The sequence below is a fragment of the Arachis ipaensis genome, chromosome B10 (genome assembly GCF_000816755.2).
Source record: "Arachis ipaensis cultivar K30076 chromosome B10, Araip1.1, whole genome shotgun sequence".
Classification (NCBI taxonomy): domain Eukaryota; kingdom Viridiplantae; phylum Streptophyta; class Magnoliopsida; order Fabales; family Fabaceae; genus Arachis; species Arachis ipaensis.
The window spans coordinates 128,413,588-128,426,132 of NC_029794.2; the positions used below are offsets into that span (position 1 = coordinate 128,413,588).

Consider the following 12,545-nt stretch of genomic DNA (forward strand, 5'->3'; position numbering starts at 1 on the left):
ACTGTTGATTGATTTTAGTATATAAAGAGTATTTTTTATTTTACTGTGACCACTCAAAAGATTCGAAATTGAAGAGGTCCCCTGTAAGGTTCAAAACTGAAAGCTTGCAGTGTTTTTTGGTGTCATAGACGAATAATAATAATTAAGTTCGTTTAGTTAAAGTTTTGATAATCATATCGTCGGGTATCTTTCTCTAAGCTATTATTTAGTGTGATTGTGCTGGTGGATAAAGTGGTTAGGAACACTGTATTTTATTTTTATTTTTTTAAACCAAATATAAGTCCCAACAAAAAGTGAAGAAAAACAAGAAGAGAAAGTGAAATGATAATTAGTAACCTAGAAGGAGTAACAAAATGTAATATACATGAGTTACACAATGATACATTATTGATGCCTTCAACAATCAACACCTTTCATTCTTATTTTCCCTCATTGCAACGCAGGATTCGCTAAATTGAAGTTTAATTTCATGTTCTTGAAAATCTTGGGTGGAAGGAGTGTTCAAATGGCCCATAACTCAATGTGATGAAGGTGGGCACAACTCTCTTTAATATTGGTTTCAATTGAATAAGATTTGCAAAATTTGTGTGTTATAGTGCATAGATGCCTAACGTGTCATGTATGTTGTAGTGAGTTTAAAGACTAAATTCCTATAATGTTGTCAGAATTTACTGTTTTTGTTATTTTAGTGTCTTGAATTCAAAATTTATTATATTGATATCTGAAATTTAACTTTAAACATTATATTAGTTTTTGAACTAGTATTTTTATCCGTAATAATATTATAGAAATATACATTTTTTAAAATTATGATTCACTTAGAGTAAAAATAGTAGAAAGAAATAAAAAATGAAGAGAGGTAGATGAGAGAATTTAGGAAGGGAGTTTATTAATTTTGAAAAAAATATTTTCTCTCAATTTTAATAAGAGAGTGTCATATGATACATTTGATTATTAAATTAGATAGTAATATATGATACATAATATATGTATATTTTAATTTTAATTTTAATATTTCAATTTTATTTTTAATGCAATTAAAGAATGTCATGTTGCATATTTTGATTGTCAAATTAGTAATTAGTAATTGATATATTGATAATGATATATAAAATAGATAGAGTGGTTCAAGAAAAGAGAAATAGAGAAAGGAGAGGGAGGAGAGGAGAACTCTTTAATTTTAGTGGAAAATATTTGATTTCAATTGCAATGAGAAAGTGATATGTGGCACATTTTGATTATAAAATTAGTAAGGAAGAGAGAAGAATTCTTTAATTTTGGAGAGAAAGATTTAATTCCAATTACAATGAGAGAGTGACATGTAGCACATTTTGGTTGTAAAATTAGTAAGGAAGAGAGGAGAATTCCTTACTTTTGGAGAAAAAAATTTGATTTTAATTGCAATGAGAAAGTAACATGTGGCACATTTTGGTTGTAAAATTAGAGATATATAATAGAATAATAGATATAATAGATTTTTTGGCGTTGAGTCAACGAATAGAAAGCGAAACTAACTTTGACTTGCCATGCTAGATATAAGGCTAAATGATGTCGTTTTGTTTTGACGCTTAAACAAAGTAAAAACAGATTGTTTTGGAGAATAAAAAAAGTGCTTTGCACATCATACAAATTTTTCTTCACCTTCTTCTTCATATTCTCATTTTTGTTTGACGCGGTTTAGCTTTGTGTCTACTGTAATAAATAAGAGCTAACTCAACATTTCATTCACTCACTTAATGTTAAAAAGTATAGTTATTAAAATCGAACTAGTAAAAATAATGACATAATATTAAATAATTGAATATACGTATAAAATTATTTTATACTGAAAATTTATTAAAATTAAATTAATTTTTATATAATCTAAGAACCACAGAGATGAACTTGTGTGGCAGTAATATAATTATAGATAAAATATTTTTAAAAATTAAATAACCTATTTTGTTTTTTTCTCAACTATTTTGAACCGGTTAATTGTATACTTTTGTTGGTTCTGGAATTTATTTTTAATAAAGTGTAAAACGTTTTATACAGTCATGCAATTACATTCATTTTTTTGGATAATTATTCTTGTGATCAATAAAAAATAATTATTTTTGCTAATGTAATATTACATAATCGAATGCACATGTAAAGCTGATAGTGTATCGAAATTAAATTCATTTATTTGTTTTTTAATCAGTTCTACCAGTTTATTTGTTTATGATCAGTTCTCCTGGGCTTAGATTAGTTTTTGAGCAGCGAGTTTTAGGCCGAACCAGGAGCAAGAAAATTTTTGGGCTGAAAAGAATGGATCAAACGGTTGACCCGGAACCCGGTTTCGCACAACAACCCAAACAACAATAATACCCGACCCGAGATCCAGTTTTGAAGAGAAGGAAAGATTTTGGCGGTAGGGTTTTTTTCTTCTTTCCCAACTCTGTTTCTCCTCTAGCCTTCTCCTTCGTTGCTCTCTTCTCTTCTCTCGCTGCTCTCGCCGGAACTCTGCCCTGAAGTCTCGCTCTCTGTACACTGGCCGTCATTTCTGCAGGTAGAATTCGTCCATCGATTCTCACGGGCCATAGCCTCACTTCCTTGTTCTTGTTGCTAATAGTTGATTGAGTTATTTGTGCTATATGTGTTATTTAAAAATATTTTTGAATATAAATTTTCAAAATTATTCCTTGTCAATACTTCAATTCGCAAGTTCAGAATTTAGTTTGATAGTTTAGAGGCATATTCATTTTCATTATTTTTTCTCTTTTATAGATACTTTCTTCTTTATTTTTTGTATATTTTTGGATTTACATAGACTTGTTATTAGAGTCTGGTTAATCCGGTTGATTCTGACCTTGTAACATGATGGGTTTGATATCTGGTCTGGTTTTTGCTTCGGACAGCAACAGTTAAACCCTAACCGAAGAAAGAAATACAAGAAGAGCGTGAGTTTTAGCAAGGTACAGATGGATATGGGGGAAGAAGGCGCTGAAGGGATCTCCAAGAGGATCCAAGCACGGTTCGTGACGAAGCTTGAAGCTGAATTCCAAGTGTCAGCTGCTGCCATTGCCATCCCCTCTGACCTCACCCGGTTTGGCCTCTCCTCCCTTGTCAACGCTCTTCTCCAATCCAAAGGTATTATTATTATTGTTCTCATTCATTCCAACACTACGCCAAATCAGACACCTTTATTTATTCTTTTTTTAATTTGATAAAATTAGGATGTGTAAGTTAGCTGGTGTTTTGTTTTTTTTTTGTTTTTTTATTTTTTTTAATTTGTGCAGATCCTGATCATAAACCGGAGCCGTTCGACTTTTTGATCAATGGCGAGTTTGTTCGGATGTCGCTTGAGCAGTTCCTTCTGGCCAAGGGGATTTCTGCGGTAAATTATACTTATAACAAATATGCCATTGTATTATAGGTTGAGCCTTTCAGTGATAAGGATTAAGTTCATTATGGAATCTATCATTGAAGTGAAAATGAACAGATGCACTGCAAATTCATAAATATAAATATATAGACAATAGACAATGTATCTATTTTATTTTAATAAAATTCAATGTTAAATCATGGGAGTCTGCCCTATTTTACACATTTAAAAGAATACTGTGAAATTCCAAGGGGGTGGATTTGGAACATACAACTATGACTTATCCATTCCTTTGCTCTTTATCTGTCAGCATGGGAAGTAGACAGCATTATCCATTGCTCTAGATGAATAGGCACATATCTAATCTTTGTGAATGACTGATTATAGGAAAGGATATTGGAAATCGAGTACACGAGGGCTGTTGCTCCACGAAAGGAGGAAGACCCTTCTATGCATGATGACTGGGTCAGTGCTGTTGATGGTTCATCTTCTCGGTAAGCATCTAAATCTGTAGTGTTTTGACTCGACATTTCTTAAAGTCTTACATATAATAATTCAGCCTTGAATTTGTATTTTATCAACTGTATAATTGATCTAGGACATAGTATGTGTGCAACTTATCGTATCCTATAATTCGATTGTTCATATTTGCTGATGGCACGAGTAATCGTCGTAAAATTTTGGCAACATTGGGACCAAGTACATTGTCTTTTTAGGTGTCTTCTCTATGAAATTTCTTTACAATGGAGCTGGAGTATAGTAGTAGAACTAGTCAGATGATACAACTACCTCTGCTTGTGAATCGGCTGTTAGCCTGTTATATATTTGCCAGTTAGATAAATGAATGTGTTTTAAAATACTTATTTAGAGTTAATCCTTGACAATATATTTGTTTTAGTGGCTGAGATATTAGACTTTTTGTTCTGTTCTTCAAAGTAAGATTGATTACCTTGATGTCCTTCACTAAAAATACTAAGTTGAATTCTTTGCAGGTTTCTTTTGACAGGATGTTATGATGGTTTAGGGAGGTAATAATCTTTGTAGTTTTGTTCTTCAAGAATAATTGACATACTTTATGGTTGAGTTGAGTGACATATCATTTTGAGTCTCCATGTAGTGAACTTCCATCATATGCATATATTTCAGGGTGTGGAAAGGTGCTGGATTGTGTACCCATACATTGGAGGGACATAGTGATGCTGTTACATCTGTTGGTATCGTCAATCCAGAAGGTATGAAGACATGGAGTTTTTCCTACATGCTGCTACCTTTGTTTCTGTTTTATTTTTCTGATTGTACAATATTAACAGTTACAGATGCATATTCTGTTTCTGTTGTGAAAATCCAAAAGTATCTAACAGTATTAGAAAGTTCATTGTTGATTCTCCCTGGCTATCAAGTTTAATGTCCATTAATTTCGCTTTTGTTTTTTCTTCTGTTCTTTTTCTTTCTATGGTGATGATACTGGGTTTTTAATGATATTATTATGATTATTTCTTAGTATTTTCAATGTTTCAGTTTCTTGAAAGACAATTCTTAGTATGAACACAATTAAATTTGCATTATCCTCTAGTAACTATCCTTTTATGTGTCCAGAAGGCATTCACGCTTGTTTAATGTTTCTAGCACTCATCGAAAGCTAGTTTCAACCTAGCTTAATTCATTTTTTTTATTTGTCTTGTAAACATTTATTCTCATGTGTGGGCATTACTCATCAAGGTTTTGCCATATTCAGGTGTGGATGCTGTGACACTGGCTACTGCTTCGAAAGACCGTACACTGAGGCTATGGAAGGTAACTAAAAGAAACTGCTGAGCTACAATCCCATATATTGAACTTAAGCTGATTACCTTTTTACTTGTGTAAAAGATCAACACAGAAGAGGATATCAACCGTTCTATGAAGATTAGGGCTTTCAAAATCTTACGTGGTCATAAGGCTTCGGTACAGAGTGTTGCTGTGCAGACTTCTGGAGAAATGGTTCCTATTTACTTCTCTATTAAATTCTTCACATATTTTTTATTAGTTCAGATTATTATATATGATTTAATAGTGGTCTTTGACATTACTGCTTATGTCATCACATTTGCTAGGTTTGCTCGGGTTCTTGGGATTGCACCATCAACCTGTGGGAAACGAATGACAATGGAGAAGATGACCTAGTCTCTAAGANCCCTTTTCTCTCCTCCTTTTTCTTTTCTCTCTGTGTGTGTGTGTGTGTGTTGAAATTGGAATTTGTGTAGTCCCTGCTAATACACCCCTCCATTTAAAAAGCAATAAAAAAGATTTGATAGATAGAAATATGTTACCTTATAAGAGGTAATTGGAGATGTTTGCTGTTTGTTCTTCCCACATGCTAAGTATACTCCAGTCCCTCATTCTTTCGGTAGCATCTCAATGCCTAAAAGAATTTGACTCAATTATGAAAGTGTAAACTTCAATCTTTAATATATTTGTTAATTTAACTAAGGGTTGACCATGAAATCTCAAGTTCTTGTATATTGAAGGCCTGGAGCTGGAGGCTAGGATAGTTTTGAAACTATTATGAAAGGGATTTGTTGATTTAATTCTTAGACATGTTTAAAGCGTTATTTAACTGGGACTGTAAACCTATGAAAGTATTTCATTCTCTGATGTATCATTATATAGTTCTTGATTGACATACGAACCAAGCCTTCATCAATTGCAGTTTGTTGTATTATAGGGCGAGGCTGTTACAACCCTTGTGGGCCATACACAGTCCGTATCTTCTGTGGTATGGCCACAACGAGAGTCAATCTATTCTGCATCATGGGATCATTCAATTCGAAAATGGGATGTTGAGACGGGCAAAAACTTGTCAGATATCGTAAGTTGACAGCTACCCCTTGTGTGTCTAATTTGCTGAAATTGTATGTTGTTGAAGTCTAAAATTTTTACACATAAACCTGGTTCAATATGATAGAAACAACATTTTGTGGTTATCTGTTAATTTTTATGTTTGGTTATTGATTTAAATATTTTTCTTCCTAAAGTATTATTGCAAATTATTATTCCTTTATGGACAATTGGACACCTGAGGCTACATTGTCCTCCATTTATAGTTCTGTGGGAAGGTTCTCAACTGCCTTGATATTGGTGGAGAAGGTTCAACTCTGATAAGTGCTGGTGCTTCTGACCCTATTCTTAGGATTTGGGATCCTCGTAAGCCGGGTTAGTAAATACATCAAAAGATTTCCTCTCACCTCTCAGAAATCTTCATATGCACGCATACCAGTATCATATAACATATTTTCTTCTTTCTTCAGGGACTTCTGCTCCTGTCTTTCAGTTTGCATCTCACACTTCTTGGATTTCTGCTTGCAAATGGCATGACAGTTCTCGGTTTCATTTGCTCTCTGCATCGTATGATGGGAAGGTTATGTTGTGGGATCTGAGAACAGCGGTAATGCATTCTAATCTTTTCCGATTGCTTTATCCTATTGGTGCAACAATGAACCATGTTTAGTATTTTACAGTTGATGATTTTTCTTTGTTAATGTTGCAGTGGCCTCTCTCTGTCATAGAGTCACACACGGACAAGGTATACAATGATCTTTCTGTGCCTCAACTTTTCTTTCCTGCTTGATTAAATGATTTGGGTCGAAGTTTCTGTTAATCGAATTGTCATCTATTTGATTCAGGTTTTATGTGCTGACTGGTGGAAAAGTAACAGTGTTATCAGTGGCGGAGCAGACTCAAAACTATGCATTTCTTCAGAAATTCCTGTATAGCAAGTTAATTGTATTACTTGGGGCATGCTGTAACAGTAGCAGATATTTATTATAATATAGGGAAGGAATTCAAATTATGAGCCAATTTTGTCTTAAGGCCAATTTTGCCTGTGAGAAAAATTTCATTTTTGTTTGGCTAACTGGATATTTATGTTTACACTCATAATATAGTTGTCCTGAACTCATTTGCCTGCCAAATCTATCAACATTTTGCTTATGTGTGTGTGTTGCAGTTTGTTCTGCATTTTTGTTACTTTTGTGAAGGTGGTGGGTTTAGGTTATTCACACTTAAAAAATGCATATACCACTGCAATCTTTTGCTACTTGACCAATCGTAGTGATTTTTATATGCTCATTTTTTAAAATGTGCAGATAACACAACTTTACAATTTAACTAAGATAGTAAGATAGTATAGACAACAGAAAGGTTTAAACAAAAAAAGAGAAGTAACATGAAAGCATAGCTGGCTAATGCTCTTATATTGTGCTAATTCATGTTTTGATCCACTTGATAAATCTATTTAGATTACTGTTAGACAAGCCACCTTGTTCAGTGGCAAGTTGAACCTTGTCCTTGATACTTGCAGCTCTTGCTTTCAAATGTTCATCACTCAAAAGCTGCTCAATTTTGTCTCTGATTTCCCCTTTTGTGACTATGTCACTTTCGTCTCGTTCGAGTGCAATTCCTACCTTCCAAACATCACAAACATAGCTCCTATTCAAGAACTGATCAGCAAAGTGAGGCCAACATAAGATTGGGACTTCATTGCTTACACTTTCCATTGTAGAGTTCCAACCACAGTGACTTATGAAGCAAGCAACCGAAGAATGACTTAGAATTTTCTGCTGTGGCGCCCAACCCACCATCCTAGCACGGTTACTTACCCTTTCTTCAAACCCTTCTGGATACAGATTTTGCATCCCTCCTTTGATATCCGGATGCAGAACCCACAGGAAAGGCCTATTTGACGTTTCGAGTCCCAAACAGAGATCTTGGAATTGTAGTGAACTAAAAGTTGTGATGCTTCCGAATGCGACATATATAACTGAACAGGGTGATTGTTGATCCAACCATTTCAAACAATTCTGGTCTTGTGGCCAGAAATGACCTGCAGAGTGGTCAAGTTCGTTATGGCTTGATGACAGAATTGGCCCTATTGGTGTGATTTTTGGAGCCAGAGAAAATGCTGCAGACTCAAGATCATAAGTTGAATTGCAAAGAATCCATTCAGTTTTCTCCATAAACTCAATGTTTTTCAACATGAGCTGGAAAATATGCTTCTGAGCAGCTGTGCTCCCTGCGCGAACCCAGACAAGGTTTTCTGTGCTTACAACTGGCATTGTTGGTGATAGCTGAATGATTTGATTTTCCAGTGGAGTTCCTGGATGATGGATTGTTATAATGGAGAGAAAGACAAAGAGTCACTCACACTTTAGATTCATTTCATTTCAGAAGTTATGAGAACAAATTTTTATGGTTACTAGTTACTCTGGAAGTTTATTATAAATTAATTTGCGTATTTCTGTTGATTGATAGTTAAACAGTATTAAGTACTTTTGAAGCTTTCAAGTAAGAATTATGTTTTTTCTTCTAACTAGTAACCTAAGATTGGAACACGAAGCTAACATTGGATATGCTTTCTTCCAATTCCATATATAATGATGTTTTTTGAATATGAAATGGAATGTTACACAAACAAGACTTCTTAAGCTATCACTTTAGTAATTAAGAAAAGCTGAGAGAGTTTGACTATATTGGATTGCCCTTATCATTGTGTAAAAATCTATAACTTTTAATTAGGGTGCAACAATTTAACAAAATTTGGTTGGATTTTACTTTTACTCAATTTTGATTTTGCCAAGATAAGGTGCTAAGCCAAGGCTAACAAGCTAAAATTCAAGTTTGATTTTCAACAAAAGTAAATAAATAAACAAGAATATTTATCGTGAAGAGAAAATAATGTATTTTTTAAAAACTTTTATAATCACTTTATTTTTCGTTTTTGGACATAATTTTTAAGGTGAAAACTTACATGCAGAAGTCTTCATGCGAAATTAATGATAAAAAATAGCGTATAATAATTTAACAGATTTGATTCAATTGTCATCTAACAATTTTTAACTAAAAATTTCACGTGAAAATAATTGTAGATGAGTTTCTACCGATTTTTAACATAAAATTGTTGCTTATTTTAATTATATGGTGAATATCCATTGTAATTATGTTATAGGTCTTGAACAATAAAATGTGAACTCACCATCTTGGTCGATGAAGCCACTCTCAATCAACTTTGGGATGCTCAATCCCAACACCAACTGCGCGGCGGCGGCAGGACAGAACGCCACCGGTCGAATCCCCTTCTTTACGGCAATGCCAATAGCCCAGCCAATGCTCTGATCAGCAAGCACACAACTAATCTTTTCTTCACAAAGTGATCCATCATTGATGTCTTCAATGATCTGCTCAACTTTCTCCGGCATAACCTTCAGCACCGCTTCGGACGACTTCCCCGGCATCTTCCTCTCTTCTGAGGATCCTAATCCATCAGGTATCCACACAAGATTCATTTGAGATAGCAAAGCATTATTATTCCCTTTTGGGAATGCATTCATGATCCTCTCATGGTTATGTTTAGTGTTAACAAATGTTACCTTGATGCCTTGTTTTACTAAGCACAAGGAAAGTTCCATTAGTGGAATCACATGCCCTTGTTCAGGGTAAGGTACAACAAGAACATGAGGCCTTGCCATCTTATTATTTTTTCCCTATTTGAACTTAATTTCAAGTTCTTGAAAATCTTTGGTGGAATGAGCATTTAAACTACCTTATTCTTGTGACATATACACTACAAGATAGATAGAAAATGTCATTTGCATGAAGATATAGTACATAATACATAAAATATGTGACCTATGCACGTAAGTTAAAAAAAAAAAATCAATTTTATTCGAAGTTGATTAATTATTCGGATGAATGTGGGCACATCTCTCCTTTGGTCCCTTCTCAACCTAATCTAATGATTTTGCATGATAGATAAACAATGACAGGTTGAATTTGTTATCATCTATTAAAAACAATATATCTGGTTAAGCAAAATTTTATATTATAAGGTTTCGATCACCTCAACCGGACCTGTTAGGCTAGTATGCTGTCATGATGTGTGGTAGTGTTATCATTTACACAATAGAAAATAATTAAATTAAGTATTTAGCAAAACAATCCCGCTATGTTACCAACAATATTTCTGCCAACTTCTGTCAATTTTTGTTTATAATTGTGTTTAATAAAAGTGTATTTGTGGATGTCTCTAATAAAAATGTCTTTTTTATGATTGTGTTTAACGAAAGTGACTTTAAAAAATGTATTTTCTGAATGTATCTCTTTATACATGTATTTAAAATATAATAATTAATTATTGTTGGTAATAAGTTGACAGATAATATATTGGTATCCTATACTTTTTCTTAAAAAATTATATCTTTAAGATACTTGTTAGCAAGACCTTTAAATAATTACGACCGTGAGAGAGACCTCTTATAGAATATATATAATATAATTGGCATCAATGTAAGATGCAGGGACGGATGTGGTTTCAAAAAGGTGCCAAGAACTTGGGGACCATTTTACCTGTCACCTATTCGTTTGGTTTTACCCTCGGTTTTAATATTAGTCTAGCGATTTTTTTTTTTTGTTGAAGAGTGAAGATTATAGTATATTTTTGAAAAAAATGGGCACGGCAGATAATATTTTTAATTTTTTTTATTATTGTAAAGAGTACAATTTCCCCTTTCTATTAAATATCACTATTTACCATAGTATTTATTATCTTTAGTCTAATTTAATCTTTCTGAAGGAATAGTTCAAAACTTCAAGTTACATTTATAGTACGTACAAATTTTATATTAATTCTGCATTGAGGATATTTTATTGATAATAATACTCATAATCATACTTGGTTTTAGATTAACGTATATTTTTAAACTTATTCATTAGCAGAATTCTTCTATTGACTGTAACAATTCCAAGTTATATATATAAAAAAAAAATCTTGGTGATGGTAAAAAATTGAGTTAATACTCAATTTGGTCCTGAATTTGTACGTGAGTTTTAATTTAGTTCTTGAAATTTTAATTACTTCTATTTAGTTCTAAATTTTATAAACGTGTCTCACATTAATTTCACAGACGATTTTTAGTTTACAAACGTTAATGGAGCGTTGAAATGAACAATCAAATGCCACACTTAAATCTGTACAATGATGTATTTTAGTTTTGATATTCAAATAGTTCAAAAATGATGTTGCATCACTTGTTTTGTTAGGTAAAGTTTCAATAAACACCACTTATGATATTATTTTTAGGTTATTTGAATGTCAAAATCAAAACAATATCATTTTATAGAGTTTAGTGTGTTATCCGCCTGTTCAAACAGCGTTCTATTAAACAGCTATACATTGAAAATTATTTCAATGACTAACATGAGTCATGGTCGTAAAATTTAGGGACTAAATAAAGACAATTAAAACTTTAGGGACTAAATTGAGATTCATATGCAAATTCAGGGACCGAATTGAGTATTATCTCTATAAAATAAAATAAAATAGATAGAAGTACTCTTAAAAAATAAAATATATTTTTTATTCCTAAAATTTGTTAAAAATTTTAAAAATAATTTAAAATTTTATTCTAATTTTTTTTTAATTTGTATCAAATGTATCCGTGATAATTAAGAGGAGTGCTAGGGGTAGATTTTGTAATTTGTAGCCATCAATTAGTCATCATCACTATTTTTAATGGTGTGAGATTACATCTAATAGTATAAGATCACTTACTTTTTTTATTGGTTAAGTGCGGGCTAAATTTTAATAAAAGTGCTAGTCTGGTAGACTTTCTCGACAATTAATTTTCAAAAGTTATAGAATTAATTTAACAACAGTCTAGAATTATTAGCTCCTAATTTTTTAACTATTATTGTTGAATTAGTCTTAAACTTTTTGAAAATAATTTTTTAAAAAAAATTAATACAAAATAAGATTTTTAAAAATATTTTAAAATTTTTTGATCAATTTAAAAGAAAGTACTTATTCTGAAAAAAATTCATATTCAAAATTAATCTTTAAAAAATTTTAGATTAAATACTTATAGTTATAATACTTTATGCCAAAAGACTTCTTTGTAGATTGCTTCCTATCTTGATCGCCAAGTATGCTAGTATGGCTACTATTTGGCACATGTCAAGACAAATTAATTAATTAATCCCTCTTCCAAAACATGAAAGCCTCGTCATTTTGATACACATTTTAAATGATAGGGATTAACACGTTTACTTAGAATCCATTAAACTCTCACAATATTAATACATTTACCTCTTTTTTAAGTATCTATCATTTAAAAATTTAAAATATAATTTAAATACACATAATTTATTTAATAATCTAATTAATGCA

At 32.2% G+C, this 12,545-nt stretch overlaps 2 protein-coding genes across 3 annotated transcripts; one reads left to right on the forward strand and one right to left on the reverse strand.

Annotated features, from left to right (window-relative positions):
• LOC107623664 (ribosome biogenesis protein WDR12 homolog) lies at nucleotides 2,378-7,296 on the forward strand (the record flags this gene model as incomplete). 2 transcript variants are annotated; one of them, XM_016326010.2, is given in 14 exon segments in its annotated part: nucleotides 2,378-2,530; nucleotides 2,880-3,111; nucleotides 3,261-3,358; nucleotides 3,734-3,840; nucleotides 4,339-4,374; nucleotides 4,493-4,578; nucleotides 5,082-5,140; nucleotides 5,216-5,326; nucleotides 5,440-5,518; nucleotides 6,051-6,194; nucleotides 6,430-6,538; nucleotides 6,634-6,770; nucleotides 6,873-6,908; nucleotides 7,009-7,296. In XM_016326010.2, coding segments are annotated over 13 exon segments (1,261 nt in total), but the record flags the coding sequence as incomplete, so codon positions are not given.
• LOC107621398 (UDP-glycosyltransferase 83A1-like) lies at nucleotides 7,426-10,107 on the reverse strand. Its single transcript, XM_016323420.2, has 2 exons — nucleotides 9,357-10,107; nucleotides 7,426-8,480 (listed from the first exon to the last, which is right to left on the reverse strand). The coding sequence occupies exons 1-2, from the start codon at nucleotides 9,847-9,849 to the stop codon at nucleotides 7,591-7,593; spliced, it is 1,383 nt and encodes a 460-aa protein (XP_016178906.1). The 5' UTR covers nucleotides 9,850-10,107; the 3' UTR covers nucleotides 7,426-7,590.